This window comes from Cygnus atratus, chromosome 3 (assembly GCF_013377495.2).
Source record: "Cygnus atratus isolate AKBS03 ecotype Queensland, Australia chromosome 3, CAtr_DNAZoo_HiC_assembly, whole genome shotgun sequence".
Taxonomy (NCBI): domain Eukaryota; kingdom Metazoa; phylum Chordata; class Aves; order Anseriformes; family Anatidae; genus Cygnus; species Cygnus atratus.
This window is the reverse complement of record NC_066364.1, coordinates 82,617,201-82,631,622: the sequence shown is the minus strand read 5'-3', so window position 1 is coordinate 82,631,622 and position 14,422 is coordinate 82,617,201. Positions and strand designations below refer to the sequence as shown.

The 14,422-nt window shown below is 37.4% G+C and overlaps 1 protein-coding gene across 1 annotated transcript in view; it reads left to right on the top strand.

Moving 5' to 3' along the window:
- The window catches only part of PLD5 (phospholipase D family member 5), a 177,594-nt gene that overhangs the window by 109,146 nt on the left and 54,026 nt on the right, over positions 1-14,422 (top strand). Inside the window, exon 5 of the mRNA XM_035560217.2 lies at positions 4,898-5,012. Within this exon, the coding sequence (XP_035416110.1) occupies positions 4,898-5,012 (115 nt within the window). The remainder of the gene's footprint in view (positions 1-4,897; positions 5,013-14,422) is intronic.

Here is a 14,422-nt window from a genome sequence, read left to right as displayed (position 1 = left end):
CAATTTATTATAGGGTTTAGCTATGTTCTCTACATGTGTGTTTGTGTATTTATATACACACATAAATCTGTGTCCAATATACATACTGAAGAAAAATACAGCAGGAAGTTTCTGCAGTATTGTATACAGACATGAATGCATATATATATATATATATATATATATATATATATATATGCACATCCAATATATATATGGACTATAGATAAGCATGTATGCTTTTGTATGTATAAAATTGCAGAATTTTGTGCCGTATTTTTCTTTGTTTTTGTTTGTGGTTATGTTACCTTGTGTCCTTACCAGTTGTCTCGCCATGTTTTGTGGTTCTAAATCTAAAGAAACAGTTATTGCTGACTGAGCTGTCCAGGTTGCAGCTGCTGTGCTCATGCATCTGAGTTTATAAGTCTTGCTGAATTGGAGTCTTCAAATGCAGATACATGATGCTACAATGTTCTGTGTGCTTCCACAGCTTAGCAGGTCAAGTAAACAAATATTTGTTTGGCAAAATAATGAGTAAGCTTTCTATACCTGCTTTTCTCATTCAGAGGAAAAATGTGCTTTGGCGTCTTTGTGTTCTCATCTGTGCATTTTTCAAGATAGCAGGGTAGTTACAGAGAAGGCTTTGAGATTTTTGGAGAATGTGAACATGTGAATCCTCCTGTGGCAGTCTGATGTTCAGAGATATCAGAGGACAGTGGAAACAATTTTGGAAGATAGCTTATAATTCAGTTGCAGTGAAGGGAGAGGTGAACATAAAATCATTCCAATTTCACGATTTTCACAATTCATTTCCTCTGAGTCATCTCATGTTTAGATACATTAATTCAAAGTGACCTTATATAGTTTCAGCAAGTCTTCTCTTGCAAATTTCATTTTAAGTTTAACAAGTAAGAGTCAATGCTATCATGTTTTATTGGTATTGCCGTGAGTAGCCAGTTCTCCCTGGATGGATATTTGCAGAACCGTACGATGATCAGAGGATAGGCCTGTGTCTGACTTTTACACTCATCACACAGACACCAGGTGATTCTGACTTATCTCTAGTTACCTACGTACCTATTGTGCACTCCCAAATGGCTTGATGGGAGAAGGCTCCCACTCCACCTAAACGTGTCATGTAAGCCAGCTGTCCGGCTTTGCAGTGAATCTCAGGGTGAGCTGTGTGTCACTTGCAGACAGCCATCACCCAAGGGTCTTACGTGATTTGTTTGGTAGAACAAATGCCACTGCCAAAGCTTAAGTATCTGTCCTTGACAACTATTAAAAAAACTTAGTGGCTACCAGCAGAAATTGGCTATAGCCAGATACGGAGATTGCAGTGTATTTTATTTTCTGTAAACTCATCTTTACAAAGCCATCTCTCCCCTTCAGATAGTGGCATTTCCCTGATGCAGCTGCTACAGAATGAGACATAGAAAAGAAATTTTAAAAAGTGAGAGTTTTTATAGTGAAAGCATTTTTTTTAACTCTGAAATTCCAATAATCGACATTTCCTCCCTTTTCCTTACCTGTTTTGCTAGAAGAACATGAGGAAAGCTTTTGAGTTTCTCTATTCAGCATTACATAGCAAAAGTTGAATTTAGGATTTCTTCATTTATTTCTTCATTTATTTCTTCTGTTGGTTTCTGCTGGCAAGCGGTGATTGTTAGTGATGTTTTTTAGATATACCCAAAAGGTTGATCGTAGGATAATATTTTAAAATATTAGTAGAACTATGTAGAATAAATTCAGAAAAAAAAATCTGGAAGTAACCAGTTTTATTCTGTCACAATAAAAGCTAAGCATTGTCTCAATTGTAGGTATCTAAGCTGACAAAGAGCACAATAATTCAATTTTAGAAAACTTAATAAACATAGCATTTTCATGTTTATATATCCCCTGTTTTATTTTTAATGAGGAATGCATACTAACAAAGATGACAGTAAGCAAGGGAAGTCAGCCAGGATAGAATCAGTTTGCCTAGTAAGGGTTAAGAAATTCCTTTGGGGGGAATTTCAGAGCTTTTTGGTAGTAGTAACTTTTTTTGTCTGTTTTAAATTCACCAGCTTGCTATGGTGTACAGTTGGGACTGATGTTTCAGATGGATAGTAGTTTAAAGCTGCCATGAGAGTGTCTGTCTGTTCATTTGACGTATACATTTTACAGCCTATTTTGTCGTTTTCAGTAGGTTTGCTAACACAGCACTGTGGAAAGTGTAAGAGAATATTTCATCAGGATAGGCATTTTTCCTAATGGTATATTCTGTTAAAATGCAAATAAGGTATAAAGAAGCATGCTGCATTTTCATAGCGCTTGGCTTGTTACTACTTCTCAGCCCTCACAAGCTAACTCCATAGAAATTATTCTGATCGCTGTCACGTAGTCGCACAGCAGCCTGATATTGTCTCACAAAGGAAATGTGGTCTGAATGACAGCATGAAGGTTTATATTCAACAGAAGCATTTCAAATGTGCTGACAGTAGTGACAAAACTCTTCAGACCTTCTGTCCTGTCTTTTTCCCTTTTCATAGAACAAAATGGTAAAACTGCAAATAAACATGTCAGAAAGTGTAGAAACTGAGTTTCAAATTAATATTAATGGGAAAAGAAGGCCAGGTACTTCGACAATGAAGAAAGAATCTCTAGTATCCTACTTTACTGTAGTACATGCAGATTTTTAAAGACAAGTGTATTTGTCATAGTTGTACAGAGTGCCTAGACTAAGCCGTGGTGAGAGTTTCGATCCCTGCTGAGGGATGATGCACTGAGAGGAGACAGCAGAAATTATTTCCAGTTCTGACACTGGATGGTGGGGTGCTGGTTTTTGTATTCCTGTATAAACACACACGTTTCTGGTGAGTGTGCTCCTAGTCTTAATCAGCCACAGTTTATGATTCTGTAACCATCACAAGAGATGCTTTAAATGTTTCTATCAATGTGAGGTTTCACCATTTATGAGCATATTATGATGAAAAAGAACATGATAAATGTATAGCTTTGAATGTTCTGTAATGGAAAAGAGATGTATTTTCAGAGAAGATGCCTTGACTGGAACGCAGGGCTGCACTCCGAGTGATCTGTTCACCCAGAAGATGGCCTATTGAAATGGCAGACTGTCTGTAAGAGACAGCTAGGTGGTCTAGCCAGGGTGCTGTGTTGGTCACATCAGCACATACTAAGATTGGGTAAAACGGGTCAAGGCATGGGCTGGGAACTGAGCAGAAACCAGTACAGTCATTGCAGGTCCCAGATTTGACTAGAGTGCCAGTCTGCACCAATTGCAGGAAAGACCCTCTAAGGGGACCAGGGCAGCCAGTGCACTTCTGACCCCCAGGGTCACAGTGGAGCTGATCTCTGTTGTTGGCTGATAAATTCCTGCAAGCCCTGGGATGAGCAGGGAGCTGTGCTGTGGGTTTGAGCCAGCAAGCAGGCATACGTAACAGAAGTAAAACATAAACAGTAGTTTTGTGTTTCCATTGCAGCCTCTGGCTGCTCTATAATATTGAGAAACCTAGTTTTTAGGAGGCTGGGTATTCCTATTTTGCCACATATATTCAGACATTTGGAAGTGAATCTTGGGAAATATGTCTGTACTGTAAACAGATGAAGAGCTAGGTTCTGTGACTGCTGAAATCCCAGCAAGGCTCCAAGTGTCAATCTGCAGGTAATTACAGGGCAAAGGATGGCTTTCTGCTTCTGGTTGCGATGTGGGAGGAGGGTTTTCTGTCTGAAGTTTTGTTAGTACACACAACATCAGATTGCTTCATCCCAAACTGTTTTGCATTGGTTGTTTTTGTCAAACAGAAAGATCCTTCTAAGACTTTTAGAGTAATATTTTGTATGGAGAATTCTCTAACATGGTCCTGTGGAAAGCTTTACCTTCTACCTAACTGAAAGTTGATATGATTTGCTTTTTTGCTTTAGCTTGACATACGAGATTTTTCCTCGTGACCAACACAATACTGAATCTCTGTGAGCTATGTAGCTAGGGCAGACACTTTGCTGATTAAACCCAAAGATTTTGTGTATGCTACTGCTAATTGTAAGTGGTGCCTGCTGTAGCCTGCTCGAACAGCAGCAAGGAAGCGGGTTCTAAATCTGTGGCTGTAGTAACCACAGCACAATATCCAATAGTACATTGGATATTTTATTCTTTTATTCTGCACATCATATAGCTAGATGCTTCTAACCAAGCATTTTACTTTAACTTAAGATATTGAATCCAAAAATTAAACATTTACAATGCAAAGGTCTACTTTTTCTTTGCTTCTTGGACATGGAAAAATGTGACTTGATTGAAAATTGTATTTCTCATATGAAACAATTACCTTGATTTCTGTTCTAATGTGTATACAAATGAGTATGAAATTCCCTTTTTTGTTCTGTTAGAAATAGGGTTGACATAATAAAGAAAAAACGTAAAAAGGAGAAGTGTATGAAATACATTTACATTATTGTTCTCCTTCCTGGTATAGCTCATCTGAAAACGAACATGTGACCACAGGAAAATGTTTTGTACTATGGTTAGAACCACTTACAAAAAAACCACTCAATACAAAAATATATGTAATCTGTAAGTCTTTTCCTTGCACTTTTTATCCTAATTTAACAGAATGTAATTATTTATAAGAAAACTAATATAGAAATACATTTATGAAGCATAAAGAACCGGACACTTCATTCTCAGTGTGACACCTGTCATTGATGGTATTGCACAGTCTGGGAAAAGGAGGAAGCAAGTTTGTCATTCAGAACAGTAATTTTCTAACCTTTAGGGTAGATTTAACTGTATTTTGGAACATATTTACTCAGCTGTTATACAAAATGTTTTGTTTTAATGTGCATCTTTAATTTTTTTGATGTTCTACTTAAAAAATTCTATCTTAAAACTTCTGCTTTCCTTTCCTGTTTTTCCTAGGGTCAGCGTCTTTTTGAAAAATTGCTTGAACTGGCATCCCGAAATATTGAGATAAAACTAGTGAGCGATATCCTGCCCGTGGAATCAAAAGTATTAAATGACTTGAAAACAAAGGGTAAGACCAAGGTCTTTATGTTGTTATGCTGTTGACTGCTACGTAATGTTTCTTTTACTTTAAATGCAGACTCAAATGACATACATAAAATGCAAACTGTTGTTGAGCAGTGTTGTCCAATAATTCTTTAGCTCTCTTTGGTGCCTTGCTATCAAAAATCTGAAACTTTTACAACTCTTACTGTAGCTGAAGTAGAGGCTTGCACTTTGCAAGTGGTTAAAAATGTGGTGCGGTGTTTAGGTAGATTTTTAAAGCCATTATAGCCATATTAATAGTAGGCAATGTAACCTGAGATATTGCTGTTACATCCTGTGGGACAAGATAGTTTCCTCTTTTAAGCAATAGCAAAATAATTTAGTAAACCAACATGTCTACACTACTGATGATTCTGAAGCACTGGAAAATACTGTCAGTCAGCTTTAGCCAACTGGCACAGAAACCTGTGCTACAAGTATTTCTCAGGTGCCTGCTTTCTTAATGATTGTTTGGAAGTTCAAAATCCCTAACCAAAGAGGTATTACATGCTGACACTACATGACTAAACTTGCTTTATGTAAAACTGTGTGGAAAACCAGCAAAGAGCGTTTAAATGCTAAAAGAAATAAGAATACCTAAAGAGTTCTAACAATCTCACACACATTTCTCCTGAATAATAACACATTAATTATTCTATATAATCTGATAAAAGTATGATTTTTAGGGGTAGGATATATCTTTAAATAGCAAAAAGAACCTGTGTATTTTGACAACAATCATTTTTGACAGAGATTTGTCTAATATATGGATCACAAAGGGAATTCTAAAAAAATAAATTAAGTGGTTGCTACTTGTACCAGCACCCTAACATAACATGTCTTTGTGTGGTAAAGAACAAAGAACACACTTTTCCAACAAAAGTTAATCTTTATTTAACTTCTTTGTAATCTCCTGACCAAGAAAGTAAAAGAAAATTACTAGACGAAGTCCTGGTTCATTAGAGATTACCTTTTGATCAAAACTGACATGTTATTTCAATGTAATAACCGTGGAGACATATCACTTCATGACACTGCCTATTCCAGGACTTTGATTATTTCTGTTACATGACCAAAAGTGATACTCATCCTTTGATAACCAGTGAGTATGTATCAGCTTTGACAGACATCTATGAAGTAAGGAATTATGTTTTTCTGATGTGTTGAAAAAGAAATGTATGTTTTAAGAGCAACACCAATGAAACTGTCTTTGAAAAACTGGTTTCATTTCCCTGTGGCTCTAGCGTCCCAAGTTTCCCCCAGTCACACACAATTATAGGTAGAACCTGTAAATTTATATTGATGTACCTGGCAATAGATAATTTAGATGTCATTTAGTTAGAATACAAAGTATCAAAAGCTATCCCCTTTCCAAAAAAAAAAAAAAAAGAGAGATGAGCTAAAATTTTAACCAGGGAAGGGAACTGTGTTTGTCATTAGTACTTCTGTCAGTTTGTGGGAGATAATCAGTCCTGTGAGCTTTTTGAACAAGTAAATAAAACATAAGCTTATATTATTTTATTACCTTTGGTTTCCCTTATGTCTTGTTCAGATTCCTGAGACAGGAAATTTTAGAGTATTCAAATGAAGGGATCAATATATTTGAGTGCTCTTGAGCTACAAAGAATCAAAGTCACTTCTCTGTAGTAATTCTTGTGAGTTTTGCTGCCATCCTCTTTGATCCTTGTAATTATAGGCCAACTGTTGGCCTTTTCCAAAGATAAAATTAGGACTTCCTGCTTTTCTCACTGTGAATGATTTTTTTTATTCCATGTTTCAGTTTGTTTATGTCTACAAATTCGGATATTTCTGTTAGAATGTCCTGATTATGATGTAGTGATTGTCAACTCTGTTCTCTTGCATTTAGGTTGGTTTGTTTTTTTTATTCCCATTAAAACTGGTTAAATTTTTATTCAGTTCTGCATTCCTGAACAGAGAGAACTTAGTTTTAACATGCCACTTTCAATTAGAATATCAGATTTAATTGTCTTAATTCTATGTTGAAATGAGCAGACCTTGTATGAATAGATGACTCATGGTTCGTCTCACATGGTGTGTCCTGCTTGTGTCAAGTAGAAGTTCACTGGTATGCTCCAATTTCCAGTAGTTCAATAATAAGAATGACACAGTGGGTGGAAAATATATCTGTATTAGCTTTTTTCACATCTGCTGGAGAAACAAGGACTGTTACCTGCTACCGTCATCTTAGCTGATGGCAAACATGTCATTACACTCTACTATGCTGTGCTGGAGGGTTCATCTACTAAAATTATTAATCTCTTTTCTCGTGAGGATCTGGCCAGCTGCATCCTTAGAAATTAGTCAGAATTGATTCCTGAAAGGGAACTGTGACTCATCTTTTGGACACATATATTCACGAAGATAAATATTTTTTCCCCTGCAACCGGTCAGATTTATCTTAGAAAGTATGTTATGCACCTTTTTAACTGATTATTTTCTCCAGTGGGAAAGAAAGCAGTAAAGACATCAATAGCTCTGCCAAATTTCGAAGCTTCTCAAGATGGATAGCCAGAATACATTTGGCTGAATTAGACCCAAAGTCCCTCTTGTGGCATGTCCGAATTGAGCAGAGGAGGGTCCAAGCCCTACTCCATGGTCACCATTAACAAATGGAGCTGGTTGTCCCTAAGCAGCAAATATGCTTGGAGCCCGAGCCACAGGCAGTAGTGTGGAGAGAAAGCACATACATAACTCGTTGGGCTCTGGGAGTTTCACATATTCATGAGCCCGTCTTCCCCTTGCTAGGTAAGCACAGGCTAGCCTCGTCCTTCTAAAGCAGGTTGTATGCCATAGTCAGAACATGTAACAGCTCTGCTGCATCTCAGCACGGATATTGAGACTACATCTGCCAGCCAGATTATTCTATCAGGTATTTCACTTTTCTAGACAGACATGAGTGGAGTCCCCGTGGCTCTTCTCCCCATTTCTGATCTCCTGCAGAAAGCAGCTTTGGTAGAACTTCCCAACCCATGAGCGCATCCTAGTCCTCCTCGCACATCCCTCCTGTCCCTCAGCCCCCTTGCTGGCTAACAGGAGAAAGTTGAACTCCGACTTCAGATTTGAGCTGACAGGGTAAGATAAAGCCCATCTTACATGGACAGGAGAGCAAAACTGACCTGTCATAGAATAAAATAAAATGAGTGATTTACAGAGCGATGAGTGATGTCAGTACAGAAATCTGAGCTAGCTGGGAACCTGCAGGTTTTGTCACTACCTTTGAGCCTTTCTTTGTCACGTTTTTGCGCTCCTGACTCACTTGAGCTAGCTGTAAAGCAGGATAGTTTGGTGACAGAAGCAGTCTGGCAGCATCAGAGTGAAACAGATTGATTTACTGTGCCCACACACCTAGAGCTGTGGTGATAGGAACCTCTGGGTGCTGGGATAATATACATTTGCTAATAATTGTTGCAGTGTGGGAGTGTTATTTCATAGCAAAAATAAGCATTTGGAAATGAGGAAATACTAGGCCCCAGAACATATATTTATGATAGACTTTAATTACATTATCCAATGCTACCTTTTACATGGAATACCTAACTGGTGCTTGCTATAATCTTACCACATTAGTTAATCAGAAGGCTTTTCCATTGTATTGAATGAGAATACATCAAACATTTAATGCCTAAGGGAGATGATGCTCATTCAGGGGATATTATTTCTGTTAGTAATGGGTAGAATCTTTTTTTATCTTCGTTATTTAATGCATGTCTCCAGGCTTTCTTTATTGCACATCTGCCAGATCCTGCACTGAATATAGAATGATTTATTTCCTCATAGGCTTTTCCATGGTGCTGCTCGCTGTGGTATCTGAGTGCTTTGCAAATACAGTATTAATGAATTTCTTTTTACATCACTGTTAGGAGAAGTTGGTTGATGCTGTCTCTCAGGGACAACTAGCAATTATTAATTCCAGCACAGGCACCAGACGTCATATTTGAGCATTTGTTTTTTTTATAGTTGAAATTAAAAAAAAAAAAAGTCTAAACTGAAAAAAATGACCACATGTATGTTCTCCCAGCTAATATTGTCAAAATTATTACTAAACAGGCTACAAACTATGATGCTGTTTTTATAGTACCTTTAATAATATGCAGTCCTAGGGTGAAGTCTCGATTCTCTTTAGTTAATGTTAAAGCAACATTTCACTTTCACCTGTGTATACAAATAGTATGCATATATGTGTATGACTGTCTTGTGAAAGGTAGGTCTGCCTGTATGCAAAATGTGGCTCACTGTGGAAACAAACATGTTCTTCTTTATCCTTCATGTGCTGTGACAGTAGCTTATTAATGCTTGTTTTCAAGGTTATTGTTTTAGCCTTTTCTCAGCTGTGGTTCAGTGTACTAGATTGAAACATTTCTTGTAACCCTCCCACTCCTTGCACATAATTATGTACCACTCTTTGTTCCTCAGTAACATTTGAATGGTATTGTCTCCAATTAGCAGGTTGTTGTATCATTTCTTACATGTACAGAATCCAAATCCCTTGCTAATTACAATATTATTTTAGCTGGCAGTGTTAATGCTTTCTAAGACATGCCAATGGATTTCCTTTCTTCAATTTGTATTGCTTCATTCCTTTTCTTTTTGCTTTTTTTCCCTTTTATGAGTCGTTTCTCAAATATTTGCAGGGAATTTGTTTTGTTTTGTTTTGTGAATGCTGGCTGCAACAGATATGGAGAGAGGAGTCTGTCCATATCACAAATGTGATTAAAAAATCAGATAATTTAGCTTACAGCTATTAAATGTTACTGATGAAACTGAAGAATAATATGAAATCTCTGTGCTAACGCAGGCTCTAATCATTAGATCATATGTACAATTCTGAGTCACTGAGCAGTTTGTGCACATTTGCCCAGGATTATTCTCTCTCCTAACCAGATGCAACCAAATTAGAAAAACAGAAAAGTTATATTATTGTGGGGAGACAAAGAAATCAGTAGAAAGTAGAACTCTGTAAGCTTTTTGAGCTTTTATTTGTGCACTTTTGGATTGCAAACACTAACAGATACCATTCTGTGACAAATCGGTCTGTCTGGGCAGCTGCATGATCCCAGCCTCCTCTTTGCCATCCTCACCATATGTTGTCCCTACCTTCTTTCTTGCACCAGTGATCATGTGGCAAAACCGTTCAGGGGGATGGTTTGGCTACAGACTGCTTTGTTTTGTTGGCTGGCTTAATTCTAATTTGCATTCAGTTTCTGCATTGCTCAGTGTATGATCTCACAGGCGTAAATGATGGGTACAACACAGAGATAGGAAACATGTGGCTTGGGTTGGCCATGGAGGCAGGACCACTGGAACCTGGTTTTGCTAGGCTTATTCTGCCAGGTCATGTAATTTCTAGGGATTTTTAGTGTTTAGTTTTTTTTGTTTGTTTGTTTTGTTTTGTTTTTGTTTTCCTTTACTTCTGTTTTAATGAAATTGTTTCACAATGGACAGCAGTAGTGAATGTGATATATATCAGATGAAATGTGTTTAAAGCTGTATTCTGTCTGCTTCTGTTGGCATAGTTAAGGTCTAGAGTAGTTTGAGAGCTGTCAGGCTTGTGGGATGTGAATTCTTCTCTACCTTCAGCCACAATCGCATTCCCTTTCTCTATTCCTAGTTGTGAGGGAATGGGAAGAAGACTTCATAATTTTAACATATCATATAGAACGACTGAAAAAATTGTATTATGTTGTAGAAGAGATGGAGAATGTTTGATAACATCAGCCCAGTTTCTTCTTTTGAAACAAGCTATCAGTTAAGCACTTTTTTTTTTAACCTTGAGCCTTTGTGTACTGCAAGCCTTAGGAATGTGGAGTCCTCCATTTCATAGTAACACAGAGTCATTCAGGTTGGAAAAGACCTCTAAGATCATCTAGTCCAACCTTAAATTGGGAGAAACTTAATTTAGGAGAAACTAAAATTTTTCTTTTGAAAAGATAAAGCTATAGGAGTTGGAGAGGTTGCCACATCCTGATGTGCTCCTGTAAGTGTAAAAATGTTGGGGTTGGTGGGGAAAAGGGGAGGTTGGGGTTTTGTGAAAGTGCATGGTATGGTAAACTGATGAAATTAACTTACATTCAGCCCAGAATATTCGGTTTCGGTATCAGAGAAAGTGTTCCAAATAAGTAGACAGTGGATTTTAATTAGATTATGAAAGAGAAATCATGGGAAATTTTAAGACAGAAGTAGACAGGCCTCTGTGTGGAGTGGCCTTATGAGTATTCAGCTCTGGTGCATTGGAAAGGTCCAGATTGGTTTAAAGACTGTTCTTAATCCTTCCAAATGATTATAGAAACTATAACCTAGGCGTATCTATTTAAATAAGACTTTAATCTATCTTCATCTGAAAAAAATGCTGGGAATAAACATAAAAAACATTGCAAAGACTAAAAGGAAAATACACTCCATTTGTACAGTGGGACGCTGGAATCCTGAATTTGGGTCTTGAAGAGATTTCTGCTTGCCCTGATGGCCAGTTGTACAATGTATCATAAAATTAACAACAGCTGACAGATGCATGCTCCATAGGAGTGTAAAGAGCGTTTTTAAGAGCTGAAGTTCAGTTGATGGTTATATGTAAGGCACTGAACAGAGTTGTAGCTCCACTGCTTTCTTCATCAGTCTTTGCCAGGCCAGGTTCTGTTAAGACTGCGAGGAAGGGTGTTGGAGATAAGTTTCTGCTCTTTTAAAATTTAGAACCAAAAATAGACTCATTTTGTCTTTGATTTTTCAGGAACTAGTAAGCAGGATCCTTTGAGAGGACCAGGGGTTAGTCCTCCTGAAGGAAACAAGTAATTTGATCTGAGTTTCATAGTGTTAAACAGTGATGGTTCAGTTTCACATTGGAAATTCAAGCATTCAAGTATCTACCTAACACTAACATGCAGAAACTCCTGTTTAGCTGTTTTTTGTTTGTTTTGGGGTGGCGGTGGTAAACACCTTTCTGTTTCGGCACCTGAACTCCTTTGCCTCAGTTTATGTTGCTAAATGTGCACGTGTCCACTGAAGTCTTGATAGGAAGGAAATGTTCAACATTGGTTTTATGCCTAAATCCCATGAGGACTCATAAGACATGTTTCTCATTTGTTTCAGCTGGGGAGCTAGATCCTGCAGTGTAAGGTAAGCCAAGCCATGTCCAACCTTATAAATCATGAATGAAAAAGGAGGGTGGGTAAAATTTTTATTACATCTTAGAGTCACACGTAGGCAAACAGAATGTTTTTGACATAGAACATCTGCCTGAATTCTGGAAGAATATGTTCAAAATCCTGCTCCTTCTGAAGGTTTCCAAATTTTCAGCTTGAAGGAGTTACTTACCTTACCAGACACATGACAGAAATAAGATTGTGTAAGCTAGTATTGAAGATCTTTAACCTCATAAAATAGGGTTTATGATAACGAAGGTTTGGAAAATGTAGAGGGTATTCTGTACAGGAGCTCCATGGATCCTTCCTATTTGAGCTCTAACAGTTTGCAGAAATTCTTCTAATTTCTGTCTCCATTTAAACATGACTCTGTAGTAGTCAAACATTTATTTGAGATGGAAGAAACTGGCCTTCCAGTCCTTGCTCTGCTTCTGCTCCTTCTGCTGCCCACTGATATTTTTTGAAGGAAAAGTCTCACCATTATTTGTGAAATAATTATTTTAAGCTTCTGATTGTAGGACAGTATTTTGAAACTTGATTGGAGAATGAGTCCTTCTGTGCAGTTCTGAATGAGGTGTTGAGGTAAATGGCACAGTTTCCATTGACATTGCCTACTATTTAGTTTAAATGTCTTTTACCTCAAAAAAGTAAGGTGCTTTACTCCAGTTTTTATTACAGTTCTGTAGAAAACAGTGCCTATTCTAGGAATAAAACTTCTGTTGGACATACAGATATCCTGAAAATAGGCACCATAATAGATTGTGATGTGAAAGAGATAGTTTCCTCTTATGAGTCTGGAACCCACCCACTTTAAGAAGGTTTAGGCATGATCTGCCTTACAAAATTCTCTAGCATTAGAAAATTAGCAGTATGAGGCTGTCAAATGCGTAACTAATAGAGAGAAAACAAAATGTTTTAATTTAAATTCTGGAAGCAACTAGGGTCTTGGGTTGTACTGGCTTGTTTTGGAAAGAGGGAGAGTGGGAAAAAGGTTCACTTTTATGCCGAAAACTCTTTGTGCCACCAAGAACCAGACATGCAAGTGACAAATTCTAATTCTAAGGTCTACAGCACCTGTGTCTGTAGACTTCCCTTAGAAATGAACGCCTTTGCTGAGAGGAATGGTTGTGTTCCCAGAGACAGCATCCTCCCATTGGTAGTGTGTACTTTTGCATTATATAATACCAATCACTTGCTTTCCGATATCTGTAGTCATTGTTTAAAAGAACCGTAGTTAATAATATTATATCTAACTTGATGAATTAAGATTAGATGTACTCTAAAGCACTTTTAAAATGCTAGGTGTTTAGTAGAAATAATTTAATTCTTTGGCTTGAAAAGTTTTAATTGAAAAAGTCTTTCACAGTTGATCAGTATTTTGGTACATATTTGCAGTTTGCAAATTCCTTTGAATTTGAGTCTGTTACTAATGCATATGTATTCACAGATTTGGCAGAAATGGGTGCACTTGTGTTTTGTAAGTTCCAGAATAGCTACTAGTGTTGGTAATCCAGCCCTCTTGTGAACAGCCAAATTGTTTTTGTCTAGTAGTAACTAGTCAGGTCCAACATAGCAGGTTCACCCCACAGGGAATAATTCCAAATCTTGTTTGATAGTTTGCATACTGGAATGGATTATTTTTGCATGGCAGTAGTTGGTTTGAGTCAGTGATACATTTTAGTACAGAGGAGCCAATAACGGATGGTATTAGCAGAAATTAGTTATGACATTTTAACAACATATGGATAGGATGCAAGTACCTACCTACTGTTACTGGAAGAACTGGTAAGAGCTGCCAGGACTGCTTGAGATCAGAAAACATTTGTTAGGTAGCTGTGCTTCCTTTGCAGAAATGTTGGTACCCCATAATTTCTCATGGTTGCAAAAACACTAACACTATCTCATCCTGAAAAGAGCTGAAAACCAACGGTGTTTTCATAGGGGTTCAAAGAAAGCTGGTTAATTTATTGTTGATGAGTTTTCTTTTGTCCATTCATATAGTTTACATATGTTTCTTATCCACTTGAAGCCTGACTGACTTCCTAGAACTGTCTTAGTCAATTGCTGCAGTCTTGCTGGTATGATTAGCTCTGTTTCTGATTGCTAATGTTTGTGAGCATTCTTCAGCTTTCCCAGTGATGCTGAACTTTTGGTCTCTTACCTCATTCAAGTTTTTGATGTCATCTAGACTATAATGCAACTACAAATGTGGTCAGCTCTGGAAAGAGCCCAGTCTGAA